This window comes from Pteropus medius, unplaced genomic scaffold, assembly GCF_902729225.1.
Source record: "Pteropus medius unplaced genomic scaffold, Ma_sr-lr_union100, whole genome shotgun sequence".
In the NCBI taxonomy this organism is placed as follows: domain Eukaryota; kingdom Metazoa; phylum Chordata; class Mammalia; order Chiroptera; family Pteropodidae; genus Pteropus; species Pteropus medius.
In genome coordinates, this window is record NW_024351543.1 from 2,121,785 (window position 1) to 2,148,668 (window position 26,884).

Genomic DNA, 26,884 nt, shown 5'->3' on the forward strand with positions numbered 1-26,884 from the left:
CGATCGACGTGGTTGATGTAACAAGTGAGGAAGAAGATAACTACTTAGTCACAGTAGCTGAGTCAACCCTCATGGTCAATGCATAAGTGGCAAAGGTGACCCCACATCACTCTGACATTTGATTGCTTTACCCCTTATGGCCGCTAAAGAAAATTCCCCTCTGACACCTGAGCAGATGTTCCCTCATCTTCCTTTGCCCCTGCAAATTCTTTGGTGACTCATAGGCAATGCTATCCCTCCTAATGACTGGAAGATGTTGGCAGCTTGACTGTGACTATAAATGGACTGTGTCAGTGGCACCACAGGACCAGATCCTTGTCCTAGTCTCATTGCTTCACAGTTACTCCCTATAGGGAACACAGTTCATAGAGAAAAAATCAGTTTCATCTCCCCATGCAAAAGATACATCTTCAAAAGCAGAGAACCATTTTAGCAATTCAAAACCACTGGGAATTCTGCCCTGACTGGAAATAGATGGCAAAACCAAATCTTTGCTTAGGAGCAAGCTGCCTTTCTGTCATGTTAAATCGTCAAATCAGAGTCATGCAAGCTTTAATGACTAATGAAAAGTCTCTGGTGGATTAAAATGTTCTGGTTATCATAAATTATAGTTAAATAAGCATTTACCTATACTAGCCCTTTTTTTTAGTAAATTGAATTTGCCTACATGTTAATTATAGCTCAATATAATTGAGACATTTTTTTCACGTAGGAGCATTTCTTCAGTGGAACCATTGCGTAAAAATCCACAGAATGTATGTTTGTATATATACATAAACAGTTTTGTGAACCAGATGACTCCAATAAAACCACCAGGTCTTCTATTACATTCTAACTGTGGTGGATAAGGTTGCCTGAGTAAAAGTAAAACACTGTGAGACAGACAATAAATCTCGTCTCTATAGCTATAGACGAACTTGCATGAGAAAACCCTGCTCTGCATTACTGAAGAGCCTGGAGGTCCTTGGGGGTGTGTTAGTCAAGGAAATGGGGTGAAGAGATGTGGGTAGGGGGTGGAAATGGTTACAAAATTAGGTGACGAGAGGGGTGGTGGTCATGGTGCCATTACTACCTAAAAATCCCAGTCAAAAGGAATGTGCAACTGGAAGGAAACAGGGTGACAGAAAGCAGTGGTAAGGCTTCAAAATCTGTGGATTGGAAACCTCTCATTATAGAAATCTGTATATGAATAAGAAAACAAAACATGTTTGTAAGATTGATGATTTGGCCCTGAACTGGTAACTCTTCATTTCTAACTCATTCCCTCAATGTTTCTGCCACAATCCTCCTTTTCTGCCAATACCCACCAGCCCGACCCTTGCATGCGACTAGGGAAAATGGGCACAGCAGGAAGGGAGGACTCGGCAGGTATAAAGAGCTGTGATTAATCTTCTTTGCTGAATGCTTGTAAAAGTGGCAGTCGTTCTTGGGGACCGGAATTTCCTACTCCTGAGACCAGACAATTGTTGATTGTGTCTGTTTACTGTAGAAAGCTTTGGTTTACTGAGGAAATACTTTGGCACTGGCAGGAGGTTGATGGGAATATAATCATTCCAGCTCAGCTATTCATCTTTAGCAACCTGGTTGCTGACACCTGCCGGGGATGGCAGATTTGTACCTTGTCACCACATGTCTAATGTGCATGAGAAAAATGGTAACAAGGTTAATGCAACCCTTTCACAAAGAGAGTTTTGTTTTCTCTTGCTCTCTCCATTATTACTCTATTACTCTCTGTGCCATCTCTCCCATCCTTCCTTTCTCTGCCCCCACCACCATGCCCCACCCATATCTCCTGAGAGTCATTACTCCTCAGCCCATCAGCCAAAGTTAGTGGGTTCCCATGGTTACCAGGCAGCTGGTGTCTAGACACTCTGAGAGATGCCTTGCAATTGAGCTGCAAACCTAGCTTCTATCACACACACACCCATCTCTTCCCTCCTCCTCTTTCCTATCATTTCCTCTTTATTTACAGCAGGCATTAATGACAACACAAGATGGAATTACCTTTTGACAGCCCATTAAAGGGAGGAGGCGAAGAAAGAGGGGAGAAAACCCAAACTTGCTGTCTTGTCATATCAGTGAAGTGAGAAAACAACTGAGGTGACAGACCCCAATCTGGCTCACTCTTTCTTCTTCATGAAGGATTTGATTTAATTAAAATATTTAAAATTAGGAAACAGTGCCACTAGTCCATTGGGAGCCATAAGCATCTTTAAGAGCCAATAAAAGCATTTCAGGATAGGGCTTCAGCTGACGGCACTGAGTTGAGGAAAATCTTTTTACTGTCTCTGGGCAATCAATGTGATTTCTCTTTTATGATGCTCAAGGGAATCACGTGCCCATAAGTATTACTAGATGGAAAATTTCAGAGTAGAGCACAGGAAATACAAGGACAGGCCTTAACAGTGACACCTCAGATATGAAAGAGTTGTTTAATTTCCCCAATTTTCCTGAGAAAGAGAGAAGCAGCCTCCAACAGCCAGGATCTGGCCTGGAGCTCACAGATAGGTCTTAGTTCTCCTGTTCACATAAACAAGTTCATAGAACACCAATAGGACAAAACAAGCCACCATAATCATGTCTGAACACAGAGTAGGTATGGACATTGTCTAAACCATAAAATGACCAAGTATTTCCCTAGCCTGACTCATATGAATGATGATGTTTCCTTCTAGATAATATTTATTAAGATGCCCAATCATAGAATGACCCCTGTTTCATGACAGCATCCAATCCATAGCAAAGCTCTGCTTCCTTGAATCCAAATCCCTGAGCATGAGCCCAGGTAAGTCCTTTCTGATCCCCTCTCTGTGATGCCTCTTCGTTCATGGTATATGTTCTCCCTGGCTGCAACGTATCAATAAACCCCGCTTTGTTCAACTATGAGTGTGTTTCTGGTAGTCTTTGGCTAGAAGGTGTTAGAATGCCATAGAATTTCTTTCTATATTATAATTTAAGCTCAAGTTAACTTTAGTAAAAAAATCTTTCTTATTCCTCCCCCGTACACCTTCTGAACATTTTAATACTATCGTTATCCCCAAATTTATTACTACATCTCCCTTCGTTCACCAATTCTCCTTCCAAGATCTCATAAAAATCTAACTTAGAAAGCAAAATTAACTCCTAGTTTATTTTTCCTATCTGTGGTATATTCTAGGTTTTGGTCTCAACAGTTAGACAAGATGGCCTGGGCCCTGGATGAGTTCGAAAGCCTCTGCACTACCCACTGGGAATTCTATATCTGAGTTGGCAGTGATGGCAAAGACATGCAAACATGTCCAAGCAAAATTATAGGAAGACTATGACAAAAAATTATTTAGTATACTTTCATTTAAATGACAAGGAAAGTCATGTCCCCTTGGTATCAAAGAATTTGTTGGGGCAGCAACCACCTTCTCTCCGTTTTTACATTATCATCTGTTGGCTTTAAATAACTACTTTAGCTACCACTGTAAATGACAGAAGAAAAAAGAAGTTTTCAGGAAGGCTACTTTGAAAGCAGAAAGATGTAGTCTGCAATATGGACCCCAATTTTCAAAATCATGGCATCTAGGTGAGGTGGTTTTCCCTTAGGGAAAAGTAGACAAGTTACAGGTGGGGTGATTTACAACTGGAGTTGTTCTGCAATCAGAAGTCTAGTCAGTTAGCCAAACAGGATTTATTTATCTCTGCCTCTAACTAGCTTCAAAGAGATGACTGCATTAGTTCAGATCAGTGTCTCTGCCGCTCCTGAAACGCCAGCCTGGTGTAGTGTCCTCCATCCCTGCAGGCCTCACCGAAGGGGTCAATTACCATCTCTCTTTCAGATTGAGTTCTACGCCTGGTTCTGGAATCGATGTCGTTCTCATTCCTAGGCTGGGAAAATTTAAAGGTCCCAACACACAATTGGCTCAGCATCAAGTTGACTTGTGTCTAAACCCCAGTAATTGGCCTCTTACTTAAAGCAGTTCCACTAACAAGACTTCTGCTTGGTCTGCTTTACCTAAGTCCCTGTCTCATTCACTCATTTGTACTCTGCTTTCTCTGAGACTGACACCCTGCCTCGTTCTTATCATCCTCTTAGAGGTAGGAATCTTGTTCTCGAATCCATGATTAGGGGGCCTTGTTGTTGGCTGACATACTTCCCCACATGTTCATGGTCTGTCCATGTTGGCCTTTTTTAGTGTCCGTGTTCTAGTAGCTTCCAATGCTTGTTGACTTCCCCTGATGTTGACCTCCTGTTTGACTATTTTCCTTAACCATATACTTCAGATATTGTGTTACCCTTACCCACTTTCACTTCCTTCCATTGCTTACTACTGGTTCCATGCCCAAGTAGTAGTAGTATGATTAGTCTTTATTCCCTTTGAGTCTGGCACATTTTCATCAAGTATATCAATGCAGTTTTTATTTTTATTTTTTCTTTCCATTTCATGGCCTCAGTTAAAGAGATGTGTTGTTGAGAAAGAAGAATCAACAGATATAAATAGATGTATATGGAGAGAGAGAATTTTAAACTTGGAGCAGTGAGAAAAGAATAAGGCCAATTTGATTATATTTGTAGTGATAATGTGATGTCCAATATAAACTGAGATGTAAGATTAGAGCCAGGAATAGAGTTAAAGTTGTAGAGAAGTATTTGGCAATGGAAATTGGAATTTGATGTATATAAGGCCAAGAATCATTAAAGTTTTGTGATAAAGACAGTAATATGTTTACAGTGATGTGTAGGGATTAACAATATGACAGTGATAATATAAATTTGGTGGTTACCTAGTTATGGGGTCAGAGTTGAAGTCTTTAGAGAGAATGAGTTTTCTGATGTAGAGTCTACAAAGAGAATGTAGAATTAAATCTTGAAAGATTGTCATATCAGGAACCGGTACTAAAAACTAGACCTAGAATGGCAAAAGAAAAGAAAAGGTAGAAAACAGCAGAAACAATTCCAGAACACAGTCTTCACTACAGTTAAGAAAAAAAAAAAAATGTTTTAAGATGTCAAAAGCAAAAATGCACCAACAATTAAGGAAATGGTTTTGTTCAGGCTATTGTAGTATGGAAATCATAGCTTCCCAAATCATAGCTTCTTGGTGAGGTGGTTTTCCCTTAGACTTTTATAGGGAGGAGTAGACAAGTTATAGGTGGAGTGATATACAACAGGAGTTGCTTTGCAATCAGAAGTCTAGTCAGTTAGCTGAACAGGATTTGTTTATCTCTGCCTCTAACTAGTTTCAAAGGGACAAACAATTCTAATCTCAGTCATTCACGAGACAGAATAGGAAGTTGGAAGGTCTGTGTCTGACTTTGTGAGCAAGTTCAGGAGGAAAGATCCATGTTTGGCCTTGTTACAGGTAAACAAGGGAGTCCTCCATGAATCTTCTGGGAGTCATGAGAATGAGTGGATAGCAGATCATAAAGAGAAGGGTGTTTTGCAGTAAGCCATTTCCTGGAACACCAAAAAAAGGGGAGACTTCAGAAACCAAAGGTTGGAGGAATTTTCTAATTGTCACTGCTTTCTGGAGCATAGAGCTCAAGTGAAGGTCAACACTGTCAAAATAAGAAATAGTCAAAAAAAAAAAATCAAGAACAGTGGTAAATGAGAAAAGGCGTTACAATTTGGAATATGTTTTCTTTGGTGAATTTGAGGAGAGTACTCTTAGAAAAATGGTAAAGTCAGCTCATAGAGAAATAAAAAGGTATGATGAAGAAAAGATGGCATAATTACATTTTATTCTTTTATGAAGTTTGTAGATTGAAGAGGAAAAAGACAGGTTAGTAAACTTCTTGAAGAAGTTTGCATTTTTGGACTGTCTTGTAGAAAAGAAAATATATTGAGAATTCCAGAAGAAAGAACTCCATAAAAGCTTAAGGGAGGTAGATTTTAGCTAAATATCAGGAATGATTCACAGTTAAAGATGGCATACCTGTTGAAGCAGAGGCTGTCCATCAGTTAGGAGTGTTCTAGGGCAGTGATTCCCAACCTTTTTGACACCAGGCACCGGTGATCCTATGAGACTCTAATGCCTGATGATCTGAGGTACAGCTGAGGCAGTGATGCTAGCTCTGGGGAGTGGCTGCAAATATAGATGAAGCTTTGCTTGCTCTCTGGCTGCTCACCTACTGCTGTGCGGCCCAGTTCCTAACAGGCCACAGCTGGTACCTGTTTTCTGCCTAGGGGTTGGGGATCCCTATAGAGGATTTCTGTGAGACATTGCTGGAGGATCTCCTAAGGCCCTGTCTACAATAAGGTTTTCATATGTAGTCTGGTTACTTTCAAATAAATAAGTTTTGAAAGAAGAAAGACAGCAGGAGGTACGATTCTAGACATAAGCTGGAAAATAATTTTATTAGAGAAAAAACATTAAGCAGAGAAAAGAGAGGAAGACTTCTATGGGATGATTTTTTAAATGGCAGTTTTATAGGATGGGCAGACATATTTGATTCTAGAGATCGATCCCAGATAAGCTACAGACTCACCAGGAGTCTTTATTCTTTAACTGCTTATTGTATCATCATGTCCCCAAATAGCCAAAGCTATTACATTCTTTGCCACTAAATATAAGTAAAGAGCTTTGAGATCTTTGACTAAAAAGAGAAAAATCAGTACAAATACAAATATTACTTTTTCGATATACTTCTGGTTGTGTTCCAGTGAGTGCTATTGATTCTTAAAGCAATTTTACACTTAAAGGCAGTGCCATAATTTGACAGGCCCCAGGAAGCTGAAACTCACAATGAGTGCAAAATAAATTGTCACAATAAGAGATGGGGATTGTGTTTATTTACCTACATGCAAGTATACAACACAAACACCTTTTATAGGGCTTTCTTGTTACAATAATATTTTTAAATTAATTTCAACATTGAGTTAAACCTTCTCAGTTGGTTTTTTAACACTGCTTTCATGGGGAAGTGGAGGTGGTAGATGGGGAAAATAACATGCACTTTTATTTCTTCTTCGGATATAGTTGTGATTTCTTACGGATTCCTAGATATGATAGCATTTGTAGTAATTTTAGCTACTTCTGGAATTTCATTATCTAGTACCTCTTTAGTCATTTAGTTTATGAAACCTATCATAATCAATGATAACTATTCAGCCTATTACAGTTTTAGAGGTTCTCATTTCCTTTATTTTCTACATAGAAGATCTACTTCACCTCTCACAATCTGTACATAGTGTTGAAGTTTGATATGACAATAATCCTTAGTCCTGGTCCTGTAAGCCTCTAGAGTATCTGGTAGCCATTAAGCCAAAATTATATTGAACTCACCTTGTATTTCACAAAAGGGAAAAGAAATGGATATAGAGAGGAAGGGAGTGAGGAAAGAAGGTGAGGGAGTAAGGGAAAAGGGGAGGGACAGAGGGATGGCAATAAGAATTAAAGGGAAGGAAGAGAGAGTAGATTTATATGGTACACTTAGGACTATTAGAGAGAAAGGCAAATTAAAATCAGCAGTAGAATTTATTCATCCTCAAAGGTTGCAAGAGGTATTGTGGTATTAAGAGAAAATTCACTGAATTCTAAGTAGCTGTGTGACTTCGGGCAAGTCACAGAAACTCTCCATCTTCACCTTTTCTCAGAGGGAATGAGGAGCTGAGATCATATGATCTCTAAGATCTCCTTCAGCTGCCACTATTCCATAATTTTACAAACAATTACAAGCCGACTCTATGACAGTTTATACGGACTTTGTATTTTTGTCCTGAATTATGTGGTTTACCCATTTGCATTGATAAATTAGCAAGATAACTGCCAACTCTTTAGTTTTCTTTGTGCTGTTTAGATATAGCCATAAGGAAAAATTAAACAACAAAGATAAATAATTGTCTGGCTAATTGAAAGTACTACCCAAACACATCATGGCAAGTTATGGCAAGGAATGAGCTGAATATGACTCATAAATGTAGTGCTTTTATTTTAAAATTTAAATGTTACCCAAGCAATAGATATTCATACATAGGAAAAAAATTTAGGCATTGCTATTAGAATGACTCTTACAGAGTTAGAATTATGGCTAGTTTTGGTTTCTATATTTAATCCTGAGGTCAGATAATCAAATCATTTAATCAAATATCAGATTGTGAGATTTGACAAACCTAGATCTGCTTTTACTTTTAAAGACAAATGTTGAAAATATAGATTTTCTAATAAGGCACATTAACTCAAAGAATGTTAAAACATTACAAATTATCAGTTGAATTTTTAAATGGAAACCAATACAACCTAGAAGACTGTTCACTAACTTTCCGAAGATCTGACAGACACAAATTAATACACTTTTGTAACTGATTACTAGATGAGATCTAGGGTGACATAATTAAAAACAATATCGAAAACAATAAGTATAGTAGAAACACCTAAGGAAAAACAAACTTGAAATGGCTACTACAATGTCTAAGCAGCCTTTTACAATAAATGTGAAAAACTGCAAGGAAGAAAAGCTGAGTATGTGCAATGGAAAATGACAAACAAATGTGATTAGCCTGTTTGATTTTTCCTCATCTCCTAAATATGGACCTAAATAATTAACATAAAATATCTGAGGTCTGATTTTTTTAAAAATTATTAACTTCCTCCAAAATGCAGCAGGAGAAATTAGAGATAATTCTTAGGAGAGAAATTTAAATCGCTAACTTCAATCACATTTTAACAAGATTCCCAAAAAAGTATGGTATTCCTATGCCTGGAATTCTTTTAAGAGGATGTTTCCTTCCTACTCCATCTTTACTCTCTTTGTTCTTCAAAGTCTGCTGGACTTCCTTGCTTCAGAAGACCCAGACATGAGAGAGTGTTGTGTATGGGTAGAAAGAATAACCCCAGCAGAGCAGCCTTCTTTCTACACAGCACCACGGATTTCTCCTCCAACATATGTCCTGTCCACAGATGACTGAAGCCTTCTTAGAAATGAAAAGATCTTTCTCAACAATGAAGTTGAAAAATTTCACTGTATTTAATCGTTTTCCTTAAGGTTAAGGAACAAGAAGTTTTACGTCTCTTACAAGTTTTTGATTTGATAATTACTATTGAATAAGGGAATTTTTCTTAAAATTGGATGTGATAGCTGAAGCTTGGAGATTTGTCATTCCCTCTATAACTTGCCTACTGTATACAAGATTTGCTGCACATCTAGAGGAAGGAGGTGATGTAGTTCTTGCTCATTCAGTGTGATAGATTTTTGCTACAAAATTTAGGGAATCAAATGGAGCTAGGGCCAAGAATAAGGTTATTTACTTTTGAAATCAACTGGCTGCTATTTGGGGGTATGAAATAGAGAAGGTTGTTCTGTTCTTAAGTAGAGGCAATAGCAGAGAAGTGCTTACCTTTTGAGACAATACTGTTTAGCAGCCTTGCTTCTTGCATCACAGAATCATGCCCCTCAAATTTGGTCAAAGGTCATCTTCACCCTTGCAATCATCTCTGGATCTTGGCCTTTAACTTTAAGCCTTGTTTCAAAGAATGATTTTTTTTTTTCATTCTACGAGCAAAAAATTCATAAGTCAAAGGCTTTTCTTTCCCTTTCTCAGGATATTTGAAGAAAGTTTCTCCTTGGCTTTGGCTAAGATTGGATAAGCATGAATTAGTGGAGACAGGAAGAAGATAACTCTCATTAGGCACAGAGGTTAGCAAGGTAGTGGCACTGTTAGGCTTTGTTCTTTCATTTAATGCTCATCACAAATCTATGTGGTAGATATTATTTACCAATGAAGAAATGGGAAAGCAAGAAAATGCATATTGAATACCTACCTATACGTGAGACCCCTTAGCACAATGGTTGGCACACAGTAAACATTAAACCAATGCTAGTTCCCTTCCAGTCACTTAGTAATAACAGGCAGCACTTACTGAGCACTTACTGAAATATGCCATTCATTAAGCACTTTAAATAATTAACACATTTAAATCTCATAACAACCCCATGAGGTGGATACCAATATTATCATCAATTATAGATAGGGAAAATGAGGCAATAAGAGGTTAAGTAACTTATTCAAAATCATGGTGTCAGAGATTGAATTTAAATGCAAATAGTCTGGCTCTAGATGTAGCTCTCTTAACCACTACTCTGTGCCATCTAGAAGTAGTTATGCTTATAGTAGCTGTCCACTTTTTACATTTGGGGATTTTATATCCTAATAATTTGTTATAAAATTAGAAGACATAAAATTAACAACAAAAAAAATGATAAAATTATGTTTTCCATGGCTATAAACCAGAATAATATTAGGGTTCCTTTCTATAATCCAGTATTTTGAGATTCAGACAAACCTCTGCTATTTGGTCATGGTAACATTACAGGTCCACACTTTTTCTTCTTGAGGTAACTGAGGTTTTATCTATATGTCACAAAGCATTCCTGGGATTTTCCCCTTTTAAATCACTTTCTTTGCTTCTATAATTATTAAATGCCTGTCTAGTGATAAGCGTGCTACTGAGAGTTGAGGTAATATAGATACATTGATATATATATATGTTTGTCAGGCACTTTTCTAGGCATTTGAGATTTATCAGTGAACAAATTTTAAAAATCTCTGCCTCTGTAGAGTTTAAACTCCAGCAAATAATTTTTTTTCCTTTGAGAAGTTAGTTTCTAGTCAAGAAGACTAAAAAGGATACCAGCAACAAATGCATAATTCAAGGGATATAATTTCCATATAAATAAAAAGAAGTGCTTGATTCTGATTAGGATAGGTTTAAAGGTGTGGAAGTGACATTGGAGCTGGGTCATGAGGGGTGATTAAGCACTTGCTAGGTATACTGAGCAGCATCATTGACTGGCCTGCCTCCTAAGTCCAGTCCTTAACTTTTGGTTAAAAGAATAACTTTGGTCCCCTTTTCTAGAATCAAAGCCTGAGAAAGGGATTTTGTGCAGATATCTTATTGGGAGAAATCAGTAAGTGAGTGAGGAAAGAGGAGAGGCCAGGGGAAGAAGACATGTAAGAAGTGGATTTAAGAAATGTGTGGTCTCAGCCTGATCCCACAGTGAGCTCTGAAGCACAAATTGCACCACAGAGATTGTTTTGTCCCAAAGGGAGGGCTCTGGAGTATTGGGATGTAAAGGGAGCATGACCTCTTTGGTACTTCAGGTTGAGGTGGTTCACACATTCCCTGCCTGAGGGGCAGGTGTGGGCATTGGCAGCCAACACCTCCGGCAGCTGGGAGATGGGTATATGGGCCTGGTGAAAGGATTCTGAGAGGGTCACCAACAGTACCTGTGACAAGGAATGTAGGACATCTGGAAGGCATAGGTAGGGATGCAGAGATCTTGAGAACATTTAAATGGCAACTGAGGGAGAAATAATATTGAGAATTGATTTTTTGTTATCTATTTTGCTTTAGTAGACCATTTATAAAATCTAAAATAGTCATTATTTATTTTTACTCCATTCACTAAAAATTCTTGAAACGTGAGTAATTTAAAGTTAGCAAAATGGAAAAGGCAGCACTGTCGTTCAGGACTCTTGATTTAAAGTTAGTTCTTGAAGACAAAGATGACTATGTTTTATTCCAATGAAAGGGAATCTCTTCCATTTTGAAGTCAGAGTTCACATTATATCTTCCTGGTACAGTTTAAAAGTCTTACTTTAGACACCACCCTCCCCCATTTCCCTCCCCCTACCACACCACCACCTTTTATGTTTCCAGTGAGAGTGTTTTAAAAATTTTTGAGTGGCTTTAGGCAATGCCTGAACTTTCCAGTTCCCTATAGACCCCATCACTGATTTTTACCTATGGCCAAATTTTCACATTAATGTTATTATCTGCGTGACCCATAGACAGTTGAGTTTGTAAAAGCCATGGAGATACAAGTAAGATTTTCTCCTGGCTAGGATTCACCTGGGATACTATGAGGTGAAAAGGAGAGATGCAAAGTTGAACTCCTTTCAGATGGCATTTTTAACTTAAGAAAAAATATGTATATATATTATATATTTAATATTCTACAGAATATGTAATATATTGTAGGTATATAATATTCAACAGAAAAGAGCAAAACAAATAATTTTTATGCTGAACTGTTTCTGATCATCACTAGTAGCAACATTCAATATCACATTATTGCTCTATCCCTGACACGACCCTTCTCAAAATGTCTGTGTCAGAGGAGCCATCACTGTTTATAGTGACTCCCCATTCTTCTGTTCCTCCTACATACCAATATAAAGCAATGCCTCGATAGATCTACACGTTCAACTTCCAGCTCAGCATGTAATTTAGGTAGGGGGAGGAATAAACAGGCGAGTCTACTTGACTATTATGCTAGAGTGAAAATACCCCTAAATATTCGTTTTAATTTTTAACCTTTAAAAGTTGACTTATTTATTGTGCTAATGGTAAGAAATTAATTTAATTTTAATTTTATACATTTATCACATCTCGTTCCCAAAACGATTTAAGACAATCATGCAAACCACGTAAATTAATTTTTTTTTTTTTTTTTTTTACCTTTCTGCATGTTTCTAATGGGGGGAGAAGATAGAATACTAATTTTTGATGGTTTGATAGATATTTGAATAGAGAATGTTTAAAAAGTGTTCAAGTCCAGTCAAATTGTACCTTCTCTGACTTTTGTTTTAATTTTTTAAAACCTCTGGTTTTTTATCCTTTCAGGAAAAAAAAAAAACCCACTAACTTTCATTTCATAAGTTAGAAATCCTAGATTATTTTCAAACTTTTATAACTGAGCAGCTCTATTTAATCAATAAATCACTTGTATTCTTATTTTCTGATCAGAGTCAGAGACTTTACAGGAACATTCTATAGAAGAGATTTTCTTAATCATTTATCTGGAAAAGATTTTTTTTCCTTTGGGAAATTGCCTTTTTCTTCCCGGGATAAAAATGTTAAACTTGGTGGGTGTTTTGTTGTTGTTGTTGTTGTTGTTGTTTTTACCTAAATTCCACAGCTTGAATTAAAATCTCAACATAATACATTCTGCGCTTTAAATTTTATAAATTACAAATACATTCTTTCAGTCTCCAAACAACATGCAATGAAGTGGGGCAGGCGTTATTATCTGTATTTTTTTGTAGATGAGGAAACTGAGGCAAAGAAAGGAAAATAACTTCTCTGATGTCATATGACTAAATAGTAGCACAGTCAAGGCTAGGATATAAATCAGCTTGATCCTAGGCTGAAACTTATAAGAGGAGAAGTGGTATGTCTGGGATATCACTGGAAACCTGCCATGCTGCCTCTGAATTTTCTTCTTGGTTAAATTCTTGCTTGTTGTGTTTTGAAATCCTCAAGTGAACAGTGTTATAAGCAATAGAGTCATTCTCTCTTTTAGAGGCTCAGAAAGCAAGGAAGGGGCGTAGGTGATATTTGCACCATTCCGTTGACATCTAAGTGGTGTACATTAGCTCAGTACTTTGAAAGGAACTAAAAATGTAAAATATGATCATGAAAAGAGTAAAATGTGGATACCAGTGACCACTAAAAGCCATGATCAGGCTCCAGATTGACATCTGGTACACAGCTCAAGAGGAAGACCATAAAAATAACGAGGGACATATGTGAGTTAGCTACAGAATTTCTTTTTTTTAATTACTTTCCTTTGAGCCTTTGAGATGATGATGCTTAATATTCAAGAAAGATGAAAATAAAAAAAGAAAGAGAGCAAACACCCCAGTCTAGTGGTGACTGGTAGAGTAATTGTGGGCATGGCCCCAGGATGATAGCAGCTTCTATTTAATCAATGTTGACAAGGCTGGGGAGAGCTGGGCAGGTCCCAAGAGGTAATGTTTTACTCGGAAATCCACTCAACCTAATTTCAGTAATGTAGGGCTGTGGAGGGGCCTGGACCAGAGCCAGTAAACAGGGCCATTAGAACTCAGTGTAGGCGATGGCAGCTGGGAACACCGCCATCCCTCCAGCAGCACTGCAGCCTGACTGCCTGGCTGAGCACGCAAGCAGCCGCTGCTGCATATGCTCCTGGTATTTGCTCACAAACAGAATGTGCAGACGTGCTATTCTCACCCTTTCGAGGAAATGAATGAAATGCATAAAGGCAAGAACTGCTTCCAGAATCTATTTCAACAAAGATCAGAGAGCCAGTTTTTGCATACATTTTTCAAGGACCACTGTGAAAGCATCCATGGGTCCCCTTACTCTTTTAAGGCTACCACCACACTGTTTTAAATCAATACAGAAACGACTTCCTTCTATTGCTGTCTTAATGTGGTCTTGTTCCTTTTTAGGAATGGCGGTTGTGGATCCAGAATTTGAAAACTACTAGGATTTTTCGTATTTCAAAATTTGTGAGATCTGTTAAAGATATCCAACTTTGCAAATCAAGGGGATGTGGCCCAGTAGATACTATGCCCCTTTGGGCTGCATTCTTTTTGTCTAGCTACTACTTTTTTTTTTTTTGGCTACTTCTTCAACAAACAATGCACACGACAGTAATTAATAGCATATAGATTCCAAGAAGGTAGAGACTTTTGCTTGGCGTTTTCATTGCTGTATTACCACTGCTATATCTGCAGTGTGTAGAGCAGTGCATGGCACATAGTAAAGCCCAGGACCTTTTAGCGAATGAACAAATAAATGAATTAACACATTTTTTTCTTCAATTTTGAACCATTCTTCAACTCTAGAACATTAAAAATACATGACTTTACTGTCTATGATGTTTATTTTCACTTTTAACACAAAAATTATCAAATTCATGAAGACTGTTAGAGACTATTGCGATTTCCAAGAGGTCTTTTGTTAGATCTGGAAAAAGTAACATTTTCGTCAAGGCTAAAATACCTAGGCTGTAGAAGGTTATAACTCTTTACCAGATTCTAACATCATTTGTTTAAGTAGACAAGAAATTATTTTTAAGAATTTAAATATTGTTTAACATAAATAATTGTTACAAAAATTGCCCAATTTTATTTAAAAAAAAATAACAACCTTTTTCTCCCTTTTAGGTCAGACCACTAAAATACATCATCAGGTGTTTTTTTGTTTGTTTGTTTTTGACATTTTCCATTTCATAATAAAATTGCATTTGAGGGTTGATTTACCCTGGTGAAGACTGATATGGGGAGAAGCCATCACTAGATAGAATATTAATAACTCTTAGTGAGGATAAGTTCATCAGTCAGTCACCTGAGATTAGATAGAAAGAGAGAGACAGAGAGATCCTGTGATTAATTTAATCTTACTTTTTTCTTGTGATATCTTAACCAAAATAATAGCATTATTATTATTAGATGAATGTTTAATTAAACTTCATTAACTTTAGGTTTTCATGTTTAATATAAACAAAAAAGAAAGCATTTCTACTCTTTAACATGCTAGATTTCAGCTGTCACATCAGCAACTCCAGGCTTTCTTCATTTTCCAGTTCCAGGCCCATTTACTTCTACTCACTTGTTCTATGTCATGTGGTACTGAAAATCTCATTCAATCTTTAGCTTCTATAGCCTCTTCTTAAGCAATAACTATGTCAGAGGGAAATTGAGCCTCTAGATGGGAATGTGATTATTTACCCTAATTGGATCATGATATTTAGAGTGACCAGCTGGCCTCAACCATTCATCTATCTTTGACACCATGATAATCAAAGTTTTTGCACATAATACAGATTACATAAACTCATCTTTAGCATAATTACTAATTATGTAATTAGCACCAGAAAACACCAAGACAAGATTTCATATTATTCAAGACTAATCAGGGTTCTTCCTTCTATTCTGAGCTGTTTTTACAAAGACTAATTTTTAGACATTGTGGCCCCAGGTTTACATATCTGTGGATTTCTTGCTCTAGCTTCACTCTGGGCACACCAGCTGTTTTTGAGCAAAATTAAGGGCAGGGAGAGCGATCTAAAGTAGAGCCTAGGTAACATTGTCTTAGGTTGGAATTCACTGCTGCCATTCACAAACAGTGTAGTCTTAGGTAAGTTATTTCATCTTACCGTGCCTCAGCTTCCCAGCTATAAAATGGGATGATTAAGTTACCTGTGAAGATTAAATGAAATGATGCAAGCACACTTAGAACTGTTCTGAGTATATAGTAGGGGATCACATATGTTACCTGTAGCTAATTGCTTTATACAAGGGGCCAGGAAAGTCATAATTCGTGTATCTTTTCAGGCAGCAAGGCTGCTGAATAGAATAGGTAAGAAAATGTAGATATACAGCTATATGGTCAACCAATAATGATTTATTAACCACGCTGACTTGTCTAAAGTTAGCATCAGTGGGAGAAGGAACAAGTTAGCAATATTCAGTTCTCACTGATATTAATGAGATGGATCCATTAATATATAATGCAGATTCTGTTCACAATAAGTCTGAGATTACAACCTTTCCCAAACTCATGTGCAGTCTCCTATCAAAGTGGATCTAGCTAGAGCAGGTATGTGGTCCACATCTGATTATTGTTTCTTTCATTTGCATGTTGGCTTATTTTTTAAAAAATATTATTTGTTCTTAGCTTACCTCACTTTTGTGGTTGTACGAGATTGTTACTTTACATTGTTTCTTCTTTTCATATTCTTTCCTCCCCATAATTTCTGGGTAGCATATAATTATTTTTATTTTTACTAACTAGTTATCCCTTCATCAAACACAAAGATGACACCCTTTGTTTAATATTCAATAATATCAAAGAAATAATTATATTCATCTCATGTAAAATGTAATGTATATATAATTGTATGTGTTCAGCTGACTTGGGTCTCAGCTAACAGATTGACATGTTCTCTTTTGTAGTCATCTAATTGAACTTTATCAGTTTTAATTTTATGATTTTTATCTCATTACATTTTAGAGCAACAATTTGTTTTTAATCACAGAATTTTTACAGTCAGTAAAAGTCTAGGAACTCTAGTTTCCAATGCTAAATATTTGGAAACTGTTTGGAAGTCCATTTGACCTGGATCTCCTCTGGTCAGTTTGGCCATTTGATGTAATGGGATGACCTGGATAAGTAGAAGACCTAGGTTTTAGTCTTGGCGTGGTGATGAGCAAATCTCATGATTTAGGGAAGATCTCTTTATGTACCTGGACTTCAGTTTCCTCATCTGTGAAATGAGGATGTCCATTCATTCTTTCACTCAACAAAAATTAATTGAGGGCTTTCCCTAGGTTCCGTGCTGGACTTGGTTGGGTGGGGAGGTAGGTAATTGTTCAAAGTTGAGCAAAAATAGATATTTTTGTTACCCTTGAAAAGTTACGGCTTAGTGACTGGATGATATTAAAGGTCCCTCTCACTGCTGACATTCTATGATTATAGATGTCATTGTGAAAGTATATTATGAAAAGCTTAACCAAGAGCAAAAATATTTGCTAGTTTTGTTTTTTCACTATTTCTTTTCAATACCTAGAAGAATGCTGGCACATTGCAGGTGATCGATAACAACTTATTGAACAAATAAATGAATAAATAATTATATTTCAAGTACTCTGAAGCATATGAGTAGAGAATATGTAGATACTGAAGCTCTTTTAAATAGGGAATAACAATGACTTCCTGTCACAATAAACAGATGAGTGCCAAGTTTCCCCTTTTCTCCTAGGCCCAGGCAAAGGATGACAAGAGAAAGTAGGGGTATTTGCAAGGATTTCACCTGATTAGGGTGAAATCCAATGGGGGACAGAAAGTATGACTGCTTCTCAGAATTACCTGAATCTTTGTTCTTTTATTTTCTCCTTTGGAAATTTATTCTCTTTATTCTACAAATATATAATTCTTCTCACCTCGTTGGCCTACTTCCACCTTTTCTTTTGAGTACCCTAATCTCTCTCGAACCATATGTAATAGCTCCCAAGTTTTTATTTTAAAAGGAGAGTTTTGAAGTCTTATCTTGTTCCTACAGCTAATCCTTCTGTATGCTTCTAAATGATTTAAATCAATATTCTATTATTTTGCAGTTTGAAGAGGGCACTAAAAATGTTGTTTCTTGGAGCTGATAAGGATAGTAAGCCACCGCGGGCATACCTGTAGAATCCAAAGATTTGGGCAGGGCTGTGGAACTAAGTAAACTCCCTGAGAGGATTTCAAATTGCTGTAGAAGGCCCTTAATAAAATAAATCTGGAAGCTTTCTTCTGGCACAAAATTAAATGATTTATTAGTGTTCTATAATTCATGAAGAACACTGCTAGTCGATAGTGTATTACAATGATCAGAAATGAGTTAGTTTCATCCAAACTTTTTTGTTGGAAAATATGATTGGTATGCTGGTTGCTAAAGAGTTAATAATGGTTACCTTGGAAGAGTATGGACTTAAAAAAATCTTTATGAGTAGTAGTAGGTATTCTCACTAAAATAACTACATTTTGGAAATAACTTACAGTTACAAACACCCACAGGAAATCAGACTTAAAAACTTTGGTCAAAAATGAGTCATTGTAAGATAAAATTATCCATCATAGCTGCTTCCTTATTTACCAGAACAGCCTCATTTGATTCTAAAAATCTATTTTCAAGGAGATAAACACTTTCTGCTACTAAGGAGATTTAAAATATTATTAGATAGTTGTTCCAAAGAAGGAATTCCAAAAATATATTTAGCAGCAGTGATCTTACTTGGATATAAATGTTCAGTTTTATCTGAATATATATAGCTGACTGACTTGAAAGAGACATACATTTTAATGGAATCTCCTAATGGTCTCTCCTAATGGTCTCCTAACAAGACCCCATTTCTCTAGTGTCGATGTCTTTCAATTGTTAGAAAGGCTTGCTTGTAAAGTTTACCCTTGGCTGGCATCTGGGAAATTGGATTTTGCCAGCATTCTCATTATTCTCTAAGAGTGTTCACTGTGCCTAAACTGTTTGTGCAACAAAGTGGTTTATGCTGGACATCTGTTTTTCTTCTGGGAGTCTTTATTTAATGCATGCAAGGTACAGGGTGCCTACATGACCATCCCCCAATAAAAACTCCATATCTGTAAGCTCGGTGAGCTTTGCTAGTAGATGACATTTCACACAGGTCACAGGTTATTGTTGGAGGAATTACGCACATCCTGTGTAACTTCACGGGGAGAGGACTATTGAAAGCTTGTGCCTGCTTTCTTCTGAATTTCACCCAATGAAACTTCTCCCTTTGCTGATTTTGCTTTGTACCTTTTCATCATAGTAAATCACAGCCATGAATAGGACTGTACGCTGAGTCTTGTGAGTATTCCTAGCAAATCGTTGAACCTGGGGATGATCTTGGGGACTCGGGAAACAGGGAATTTCAGGGCAAATTAACTCTCTTTCCACTAGTTGACATATCAATAAACATCCTGTAGCATGAACCCAATTGATGGAGTCTATAGGGAAACCAGGCAGTTATTAGTAAAGTTACCCGCTTCCTGAGGAAAAAAAAATAATGTTTTCAAAGGACACAGTCTTCCTTGTTAAGAGCACACTTGCCTTTTGGATAAGTGTATTCATTTGAAATGTTTTTGACCATAAGAAACTAAAAACTACTACAATGGTTTAAAGAGGTTAGCTATTTGTCTCACAGACTTAAAAAAAAAAAAAAAAGTCTGAGAAAAAGGCATCCAGGAGTCGTATAGGTTTTTTCTCCATCTTTCTGCTCCACCATCCTTAGTGTGTAGTTTTTGTCTTCGTGATGACAAGGTAGCCGCTATACTGCCAGGTATTGTTTTATGTGTCAGTCCTCAGGAACAGGAGAAAGCAAAAGGCAAACACCTTCTCTGGAGTCCTCCCCAGGGAATTCTACCTCTATCTAATTGGCCATCACTGTGTTACATGGACACCCTTAGTTTTAAGGGGAGCTAAAAATTCAAGTATTTTCATTTCTCAGCCTTTATAATACTAAAAAAAAAAGGCGGGTTGGAATGGCTGTTTAATGATCTACATAAAGTGTCTGCCACAATTAGTCTGACATTGATGGATAAGAGATATAAGATTATTGTTGATTCACTATGTTAAGAGCCTATAAGTGGATACTTTGACTGTAAGGCTGAGAGATTAATTTCTGTGTGGATTCCTTGCCCCCCAAATCATAACTTTGTTCCTGAGCTCTCCATATGTGTTATTAAGCAACCTTCTGGAGGTAAACTCTTCTGAACTTGGAAATTGCATTACTAAGATAGCAATAATCTCTTTTTATCTTAAAGCTTTTACAAAATGGTATGAAAAGAAGTAATATGTGAACAGATAAGACAAAATACTGACTCTCATCCCCACCCCCTGTCTTGTTTTCTTCCTCAGAAGCTGTAGATGAAACCAAACCTAAGGAAAGTGCCCGGCAGGATGAGGGTAAAGGAGAAGAACGCGAGGCGGACCAAGAACATGCCTGAACTCTAAGAATTGGCTTTCCACGTCCCCGCCCTCCCCTCTCCTGGGCCCTGTCTCTCCCCACCCTCTTCTCAGCTCCACTCTGAAGTTTCCCCTCCTGTCCTGCTCACGTCTCAGAGTCCGTCCTCTCCCACCCACTAGCCCTTTCTCTCTGTGTGGCAAACAGTTTAAAAAAAAAAAAAAAAAGCAGGAAAGATCCCAAGTCAAACAGTGTGGCTTAAACATTTTTTGTTTCTTGGTGTTGTTATGGCGAGTTTTTGGTAATGATGATCCAATCATTTTGGGAAATTCTTGCACTGTATCCAAGTTTTTTGATCTGGTGCGTGTGGCCCTGTGGGAGTCCACTTTCCTCTCTCTCTCTGTTCCAAGTGTGTGTGCAATGTTCCGTTCATCTGAGGAGTCCAAAATATCGAATGAATTCAAAACCGTTTTTCTTTTTCTCCTTTTCAATGTGATGGAATGAACAAAAAGGAAAAAAAAAATAAAAAACCCAGTTTGTTTTGAAAATAAATAAATAAAGCAAATGTGCCAATTAGCGTAACTTGCGGCTCTAAGGCTCCTTTTTCAATCTGAATATTAATAAATCATGAGAGTAATCAAACTCCAGTGGCTCTGTGTTTCTGTTCCACCTCATCATTAGTTGGTTTGACACATTGGGGTCTTATGTTTTATTTTCCCTCAGGCCTCACAGTCTGACACCAACAACCCTGATAAAGAAAATATGGATGAAGCCAAAGGCTCTGGTCAGCACCAATGGCTCCAGTCTTGGATGGGATTGTTGAGGGCTGTATGTACTGGTTTGCTAGGCTTCTGTAACAAGGTACCAAGACTGGGTGGCTTAAACAATAGAAACATATTTTCTCTCAGATCTGGAGGCATGAAATCTGAAATCAAAATGTTAGCAGTGTTGGCTCCTTCTGAGGGCTGTGAGGGTAGGGTCTATATCAGGCTTCTCTCTTCCACATATAAATGGCCATCTCTCTATGTCTCTTCTATGCCTATGAATATTTCTAGGTCTAAATTCCCCTTTTTTGTAAGGACACCAGTCACATTTGATCAGGGCCTACCCTAGTGACCTCACCTTAAATTTATTACCTCTGTCAAGACCCCATCTCCAAATAAGGTCAAACTCAGAGATGCTGGGGGTTAGGACTTCCACATACGGATGTTGAGAGAAGGAGCACAATTCAACCCATAACAGAGACTAAGACCTATACTCTTAAGTCACCTCAGAGTATTTTTATCTCTCAGGAGAAGTATCCAGTGGAAGAACATTTTAAGTTAAATATTATAGAGACATACATAATTCCTAGAAACCCCCAGGCTTTTGTTTAAATGATTTATTTTAACTCAAGTACTGACACAGTTCATTCTATCTTTTTCTGCTTATTAACTTCTGTTGGATTCACCCCCACACAAGGCAGCTGTCAGATTCTTGATTAGTTATAATCATGGTTCCTGCTGATGGTGATAGTATATAAAGAAATGGCATTCTTTTAGCATATTCATCCTTTTTAAATTTCCTTCAAGTTCCTGTTTTCTAAGTACCCTCTATTAGAAGGTAAACAGTTCCCATGAGAAACAGCAACGTTCTTAATTCTTGAAGTATCTAATACTGTTCTTTTTTTTTTCCTCTAAATATCCTGGTGCAAATACCTAACAAGTCATACACTGCTTGACCCTGAGTCTCCTCTCATAGACAAATTTTGCCAATGGACTCTCTTGAACTTCCTACGTTCATTTACACAAAGAATTCCCTAGCAATGAAGAGAAAATTGTTTCAAAACCTTCAAAATAATGAAGATCATGAAAAAAAGTGATCTTAGGAGATACAACTTACACACTGGTAACTCCGCTCAGCTCTCTGTGGAGCCAGTGCTAGTTAATGCTTTGAAAGAAGCTGATATCACCCGAAGGAACAGTCCTCCCTAGATCAAGGGATCATTCCTTGTCACTAACACTAAGTGAGATTTTCATTGAGAAGCAATCATAAAGCAAAAAACGTCAGAAAGCATCAATAACATGTTAAAATAATTTAAGAGTTTTGACAGACACTGTAGAAGTCAGTATGGAGGCTCTTCAAAAAATTAAGAATAGATTATCATATGACCCAAAAATCCCTCTTCTGAGTATCTACCCCCACAATTTGAAAATGTTTATCCATAAAGATCTATGCACCCCGATGTTCATTGCAGCATTATTCACAGTGACCAAGATATGGAAACAGTGTCTTTTGAGAGATGATTAGATAACGAAGATGTGGTATATATTATATACAATGGAATATTATTCAGTTATAAGAAAAGATAAAATACTGAAATTTGAGACAACATGGATGGATCTTCAGATTATCATGCTAAGCAAAATAAGTCAGACAGAAAAAGTTGAAAATCACATGATATCACTTATATGTGGGATGTAAACCTAAAAGCAACAAATGAACAGGAAAACAAAAACCCATAGACATAGACAATAGTTTAATGGTTATCAGAGGAAAAGTGGGGATAGGGAGTGGTGGATAAGGGTAAAGAGGGTCAAACATATGGTTATGGAAGGAGATGTGACTTTGGATGATGAACACAGAACAGGTGACGTCTTATTGAATTGTACAGTTGAAACCTATATAATTTTATTAACCAATGTGACCCCAACAACTTTAACTTTAAAAAAATTGAAAAAAAAGTTTTGAATTCATCCTGACTTGGTGTGATTTCCAAAGAAGACTTTGGAACAAGTATCTGGGACTCAATCTTGATCTGATTAGGGTCTCATCAGCAAAGTTTTAGAAGTCATCATGGCAGTTTATTGCTTTAGGAATATTTTACTTCTAAGTTATAGATAGATGCTTTAATTTCCTCCCCAAATCTACATTTCAATGCAACATGCCTATGATTTGAAACAGTTCAAGTTCTTTAAAATATAATTCTACACTTCTACTGAGTCCATAGCCATACTGAAAATAATAGCATATGATCTTTTAAGTCTATATTAATAGACATTATTTAGTGGTCTTACTAGTTTTGTCAGAGTTGAGGTTTTGTTTTATATTTATGAATATTTATTTTTATTTGTTTTATAAAGTCTTGGCTCCCTAATAGAATTTTAAAGATGGGGGAAGACATGTCAAAGAGGCTTGTAATAATCTTAAAAGATGTACAAAGAATAATTACAGCCCTCACCCTGATACAAAGCAATGTGATTCAAACTTGTACACAATAAGCACAAAGTCAAGTGATACTGGGAAACAGATTATTCAAGATACAAAAACTAATAGATTCTAAATTTGTTCAGAAAGCAACATAATTTATTGATTCTAAAACATCTATATTTGGTTTATTTTTTAAAAAACAAAAACTAGATTGAGAACAGTAAAAAAAATAAAAAGGCCTCAACTTTGACAAGTGATTCTTTCAAGTGGTAATAAGATTGTATTCTGGGCACCAAATCTGATATCCCATTGACAGAAAACCATGTCCATGTCTGCATGAAGTAGTCTTTTGATTGAGTTGTATTATTCGGGTCTAAAATGTTCAGTCATAATGTAATACAATTTGAGTGTCTTTGAAGATAAAGGGATTTCTAAAATAGAATCCATCACTCTATTTACATTTTGCTCATTCTTCAATCTTTTCCACCATCAGCTATCCAGTAGCTTAGTTCAGAAATCTAGAAAGCAGCCTGATTTCTCTTTTTTTTTAAATATAACATTTAATTCATGAGTAGACCCAGTGATGTGGATTCCAGAAGAAAGTAAGGACACACTTGTGCCTGCTGCTCCGACCGAACCTTCTCTTTCCTTGGTTAGTTTGAGGTTATCTCAGAGTCTTTTACAGTTGTCCCTGCCCATATCAGCTCATAAAAGACGCTGGGGAGGGATAGCCTGTTTCAAATTCCCTAAGGAAAAGACATTTTGGAGCTCTCAAAAATGCATTATTCCCAACATCAGCTAGTTCCAGGAAAGCCATTTCTGCAGCTGGCACAGAAGCCTGAGCAATAGGAAAATCAGATTAATGAATGATTTCCATAAAGCATTATTAAGATCACCACAAATTCCATTAACATTTTTTTTAACCTTCCCATATATTGTCTGTTGTCATGGAAACACAGTCTCTGCTATGCTGGCTATAAAATTAATTTAATGATTGGTGACCCTTCTAGCTAAATGTCAGCTAATGAGCATTAGAAATATGGGCTTTTTTTTTATTTCCAAAACAAAAACAAAAACAAAAAAAACCTCACTTAACTTTTTTCCCTAAAAGATTAAAATTCATGCCTCTCTACCATGTAGGCAAGGCCTGCATCTACACTCACCACCTTTTTCAGTCACATATTTACTCCTATGTAATTGCAATTTTGTCCTTTCTTCCTGGAAAGAAATTCACAGTTGTTGAAAATGAAGACAAGGTTATAGCTATGATAATGATGAGTTATTAAATGTTCTTGGAGAATTCTACTAAAGTGGCAAGGACATTTTTAATGTACATATTCTAGCAGATTGGTTACCTGGTTTTCTTTTATAGGTATGTGTCATTGTTGATAATTACAGTATATTTAGTGTCACGGATGGTACCTTATTGAGCATATTTTTGATAAAGTGAGATACCTCCATACCCCTCCCCCAGAAAAGTTTTCTGTTAACATCACATCAAATATAATCAGGGTATGAAAGCACATGGGATTGTCATAAGAATCTTAAAATAATTTAATCACCCAAATAATACCGTTTCATTAAAGAAGAGTAGAAAATATAAGAAAAAAGGAGATAAAATAATCCACAATTTATCACCCAGAATTGAGCATTTTAACACTTTAGAGATATAGCTTTACATTGTCTGTCTACTTATCTGCCTTCCTATATATCGCCCACTTATCTATTTATCTACAACCATATGCTTCTATAGATATGTAAATTTAAGACATGAGCGGACTCATGCTGTACATATTATTTTGTAAGCTGTTTTACATATCGCAGGCATTTTTGTATAGATTGCCAAATTAGAGACAGAGGACTTTAAAATTCATGGTTCTCATTGCTTCCCAGAGCCTTATTGAAGCCTGAGACAAAAGGAAAAATGTGTAATTCTATACACACTTATTAAAATATTATCCCATATTTTGAAACAAGTGGGGAGGTTAATAAAAGCTCTACATAGAAAGCCCCACATTGCCCAACCGGGTGTGAGCCCTCACAAACCCGCCTGCTAGTGGTCGTGGATTGCGTTGCCTTGCTGGGCCAGCACACTGAGTGCTGATCGGAGAGGACGGATACCATTGTGCAATTATGCAGGGTTGTATAACAAACAAACAGCAACCTGTCTTTATTTGGCATCTTCATATTTTATTTATCACAGATATTTTTGCATTAATTTTGATTTTTAAAATATTGCATTAAAATGCTATTTATTTCACTAACCAGTTTTGTTTGATGTGATTAAATTTCGCACTTGAGACAAGTGCCTCACTCACCTCCTGCTAATCCTGGCCCTGAGGCTCCCATAGGAAATGCTAGGATCGTTGTTTTCTAGACCAGCATTTTCTGATGACTATTAGGCATTTGTGATTACTTGAAGTCTTCGTGATACCCAGGGACCATAAGCCTGAGAGTGGGTTGACCTATAAGGAGTTGGGAATTAAAGGTTTAATATTCCTAGAAAGTTAATAAAATTCCTTTGAGAAGTTTCTTTGCTTTCTAGAAGAAGGTATAGACTATGACACAGCTGGATATAGACAACATAGACTGGTTCCAAGCTGATTGGGTCTGTGGAGAACTGAAGAATTCATGACTACCTAAATACTCTGACAATAAATTAAAAAGTAAACAAGGATAACACTAGGCCTACCAAAACAAACCACCAGTTTGCAATGCTTTGTGGGTTTTCGCCCTCCTCATGGCTGCATTTGTCTGATAAGAGCATGATTATAAAACTCATTTTCACTTCAAAATTCGTGTTCATGAAGAGGCTGATCAATTAGGCTCTCTTATAAACTGGAACTATTATGAAGTGTTGTGGGAACTATGTGTTTATTTATTAACTCACTCTGAGTGCAAATTTATGTTTAAACTGTAGATCTATTTCATTTTATACATAAAAGTAAAAAAAAAAAGTATTTCTCTCTCTTGGAATTTTTCTAAAGCGTGGGAGGAAGAATTATGCTATTTATTTTTTAATTAAATTTATTGGGGTGACATTGGTTAATAAAATTTTATAGGTTTCAAGTGTACAATTCTATTATACATCATTTGTATATTGCATTGTGTGTTCACCACCCAAAGTTAAATCTCCTTCTGTAATCATATATTTATGCTTTTAAAAAATTTCTCTTCCACCATATTTGGAAAAGAGACACAAGTTGAAATAAAAGGAGGAGCATTTGTGTCTGTCTTTCTTTGTTTCTCTACCTGTTGTATTCATTCCTCCTTCTTTATTTAGTAAGTAGAGGAAAGAAGGAGCAAAGAGACCTTGGAATGTTCATTAAGACGAGGGGGAATGTAGAGTGGCAGCACCTGTGCCTCGACTTCTACAAGCAAGAGTCACTGAAGGCTCTATCACCTCCACCTGGGGAAGAGACTGCAGCCTCTGCCTTAACGTGGGAGGTCACCAATAGTGCTCTGCAGTGCCATCTTCGTCGACTTTCTGCACTCCTG

General features: G+C 36.8%; 1 protein-coding gene across 1 annotated transcript in view; it reads left to right on the forward strand.

Moving 5' to 3' along the window:
- The window catches only part of GAP43 (growth associated protein 43), a 96,124-nt gene extending 75,285 nt beyond the window's left edge, over positions 1–20,839 (forward strand). Inside the window, exon 3 of the mRNA XM_039843060.1 lies at positions 20,152–20,839. Coding sequence (XP_039698994.1) covers positions 20,152–20,240 — 89 coding nt within the window. The 3' untranslated portion in view covers positions 20,241–20,839. The remainder of the gene's footprint in view (positions 1–20,151) is intronic.
- The last annotated feature ends 6,045 nt before the right edge of the window (positions 20,840–26,884 follow it).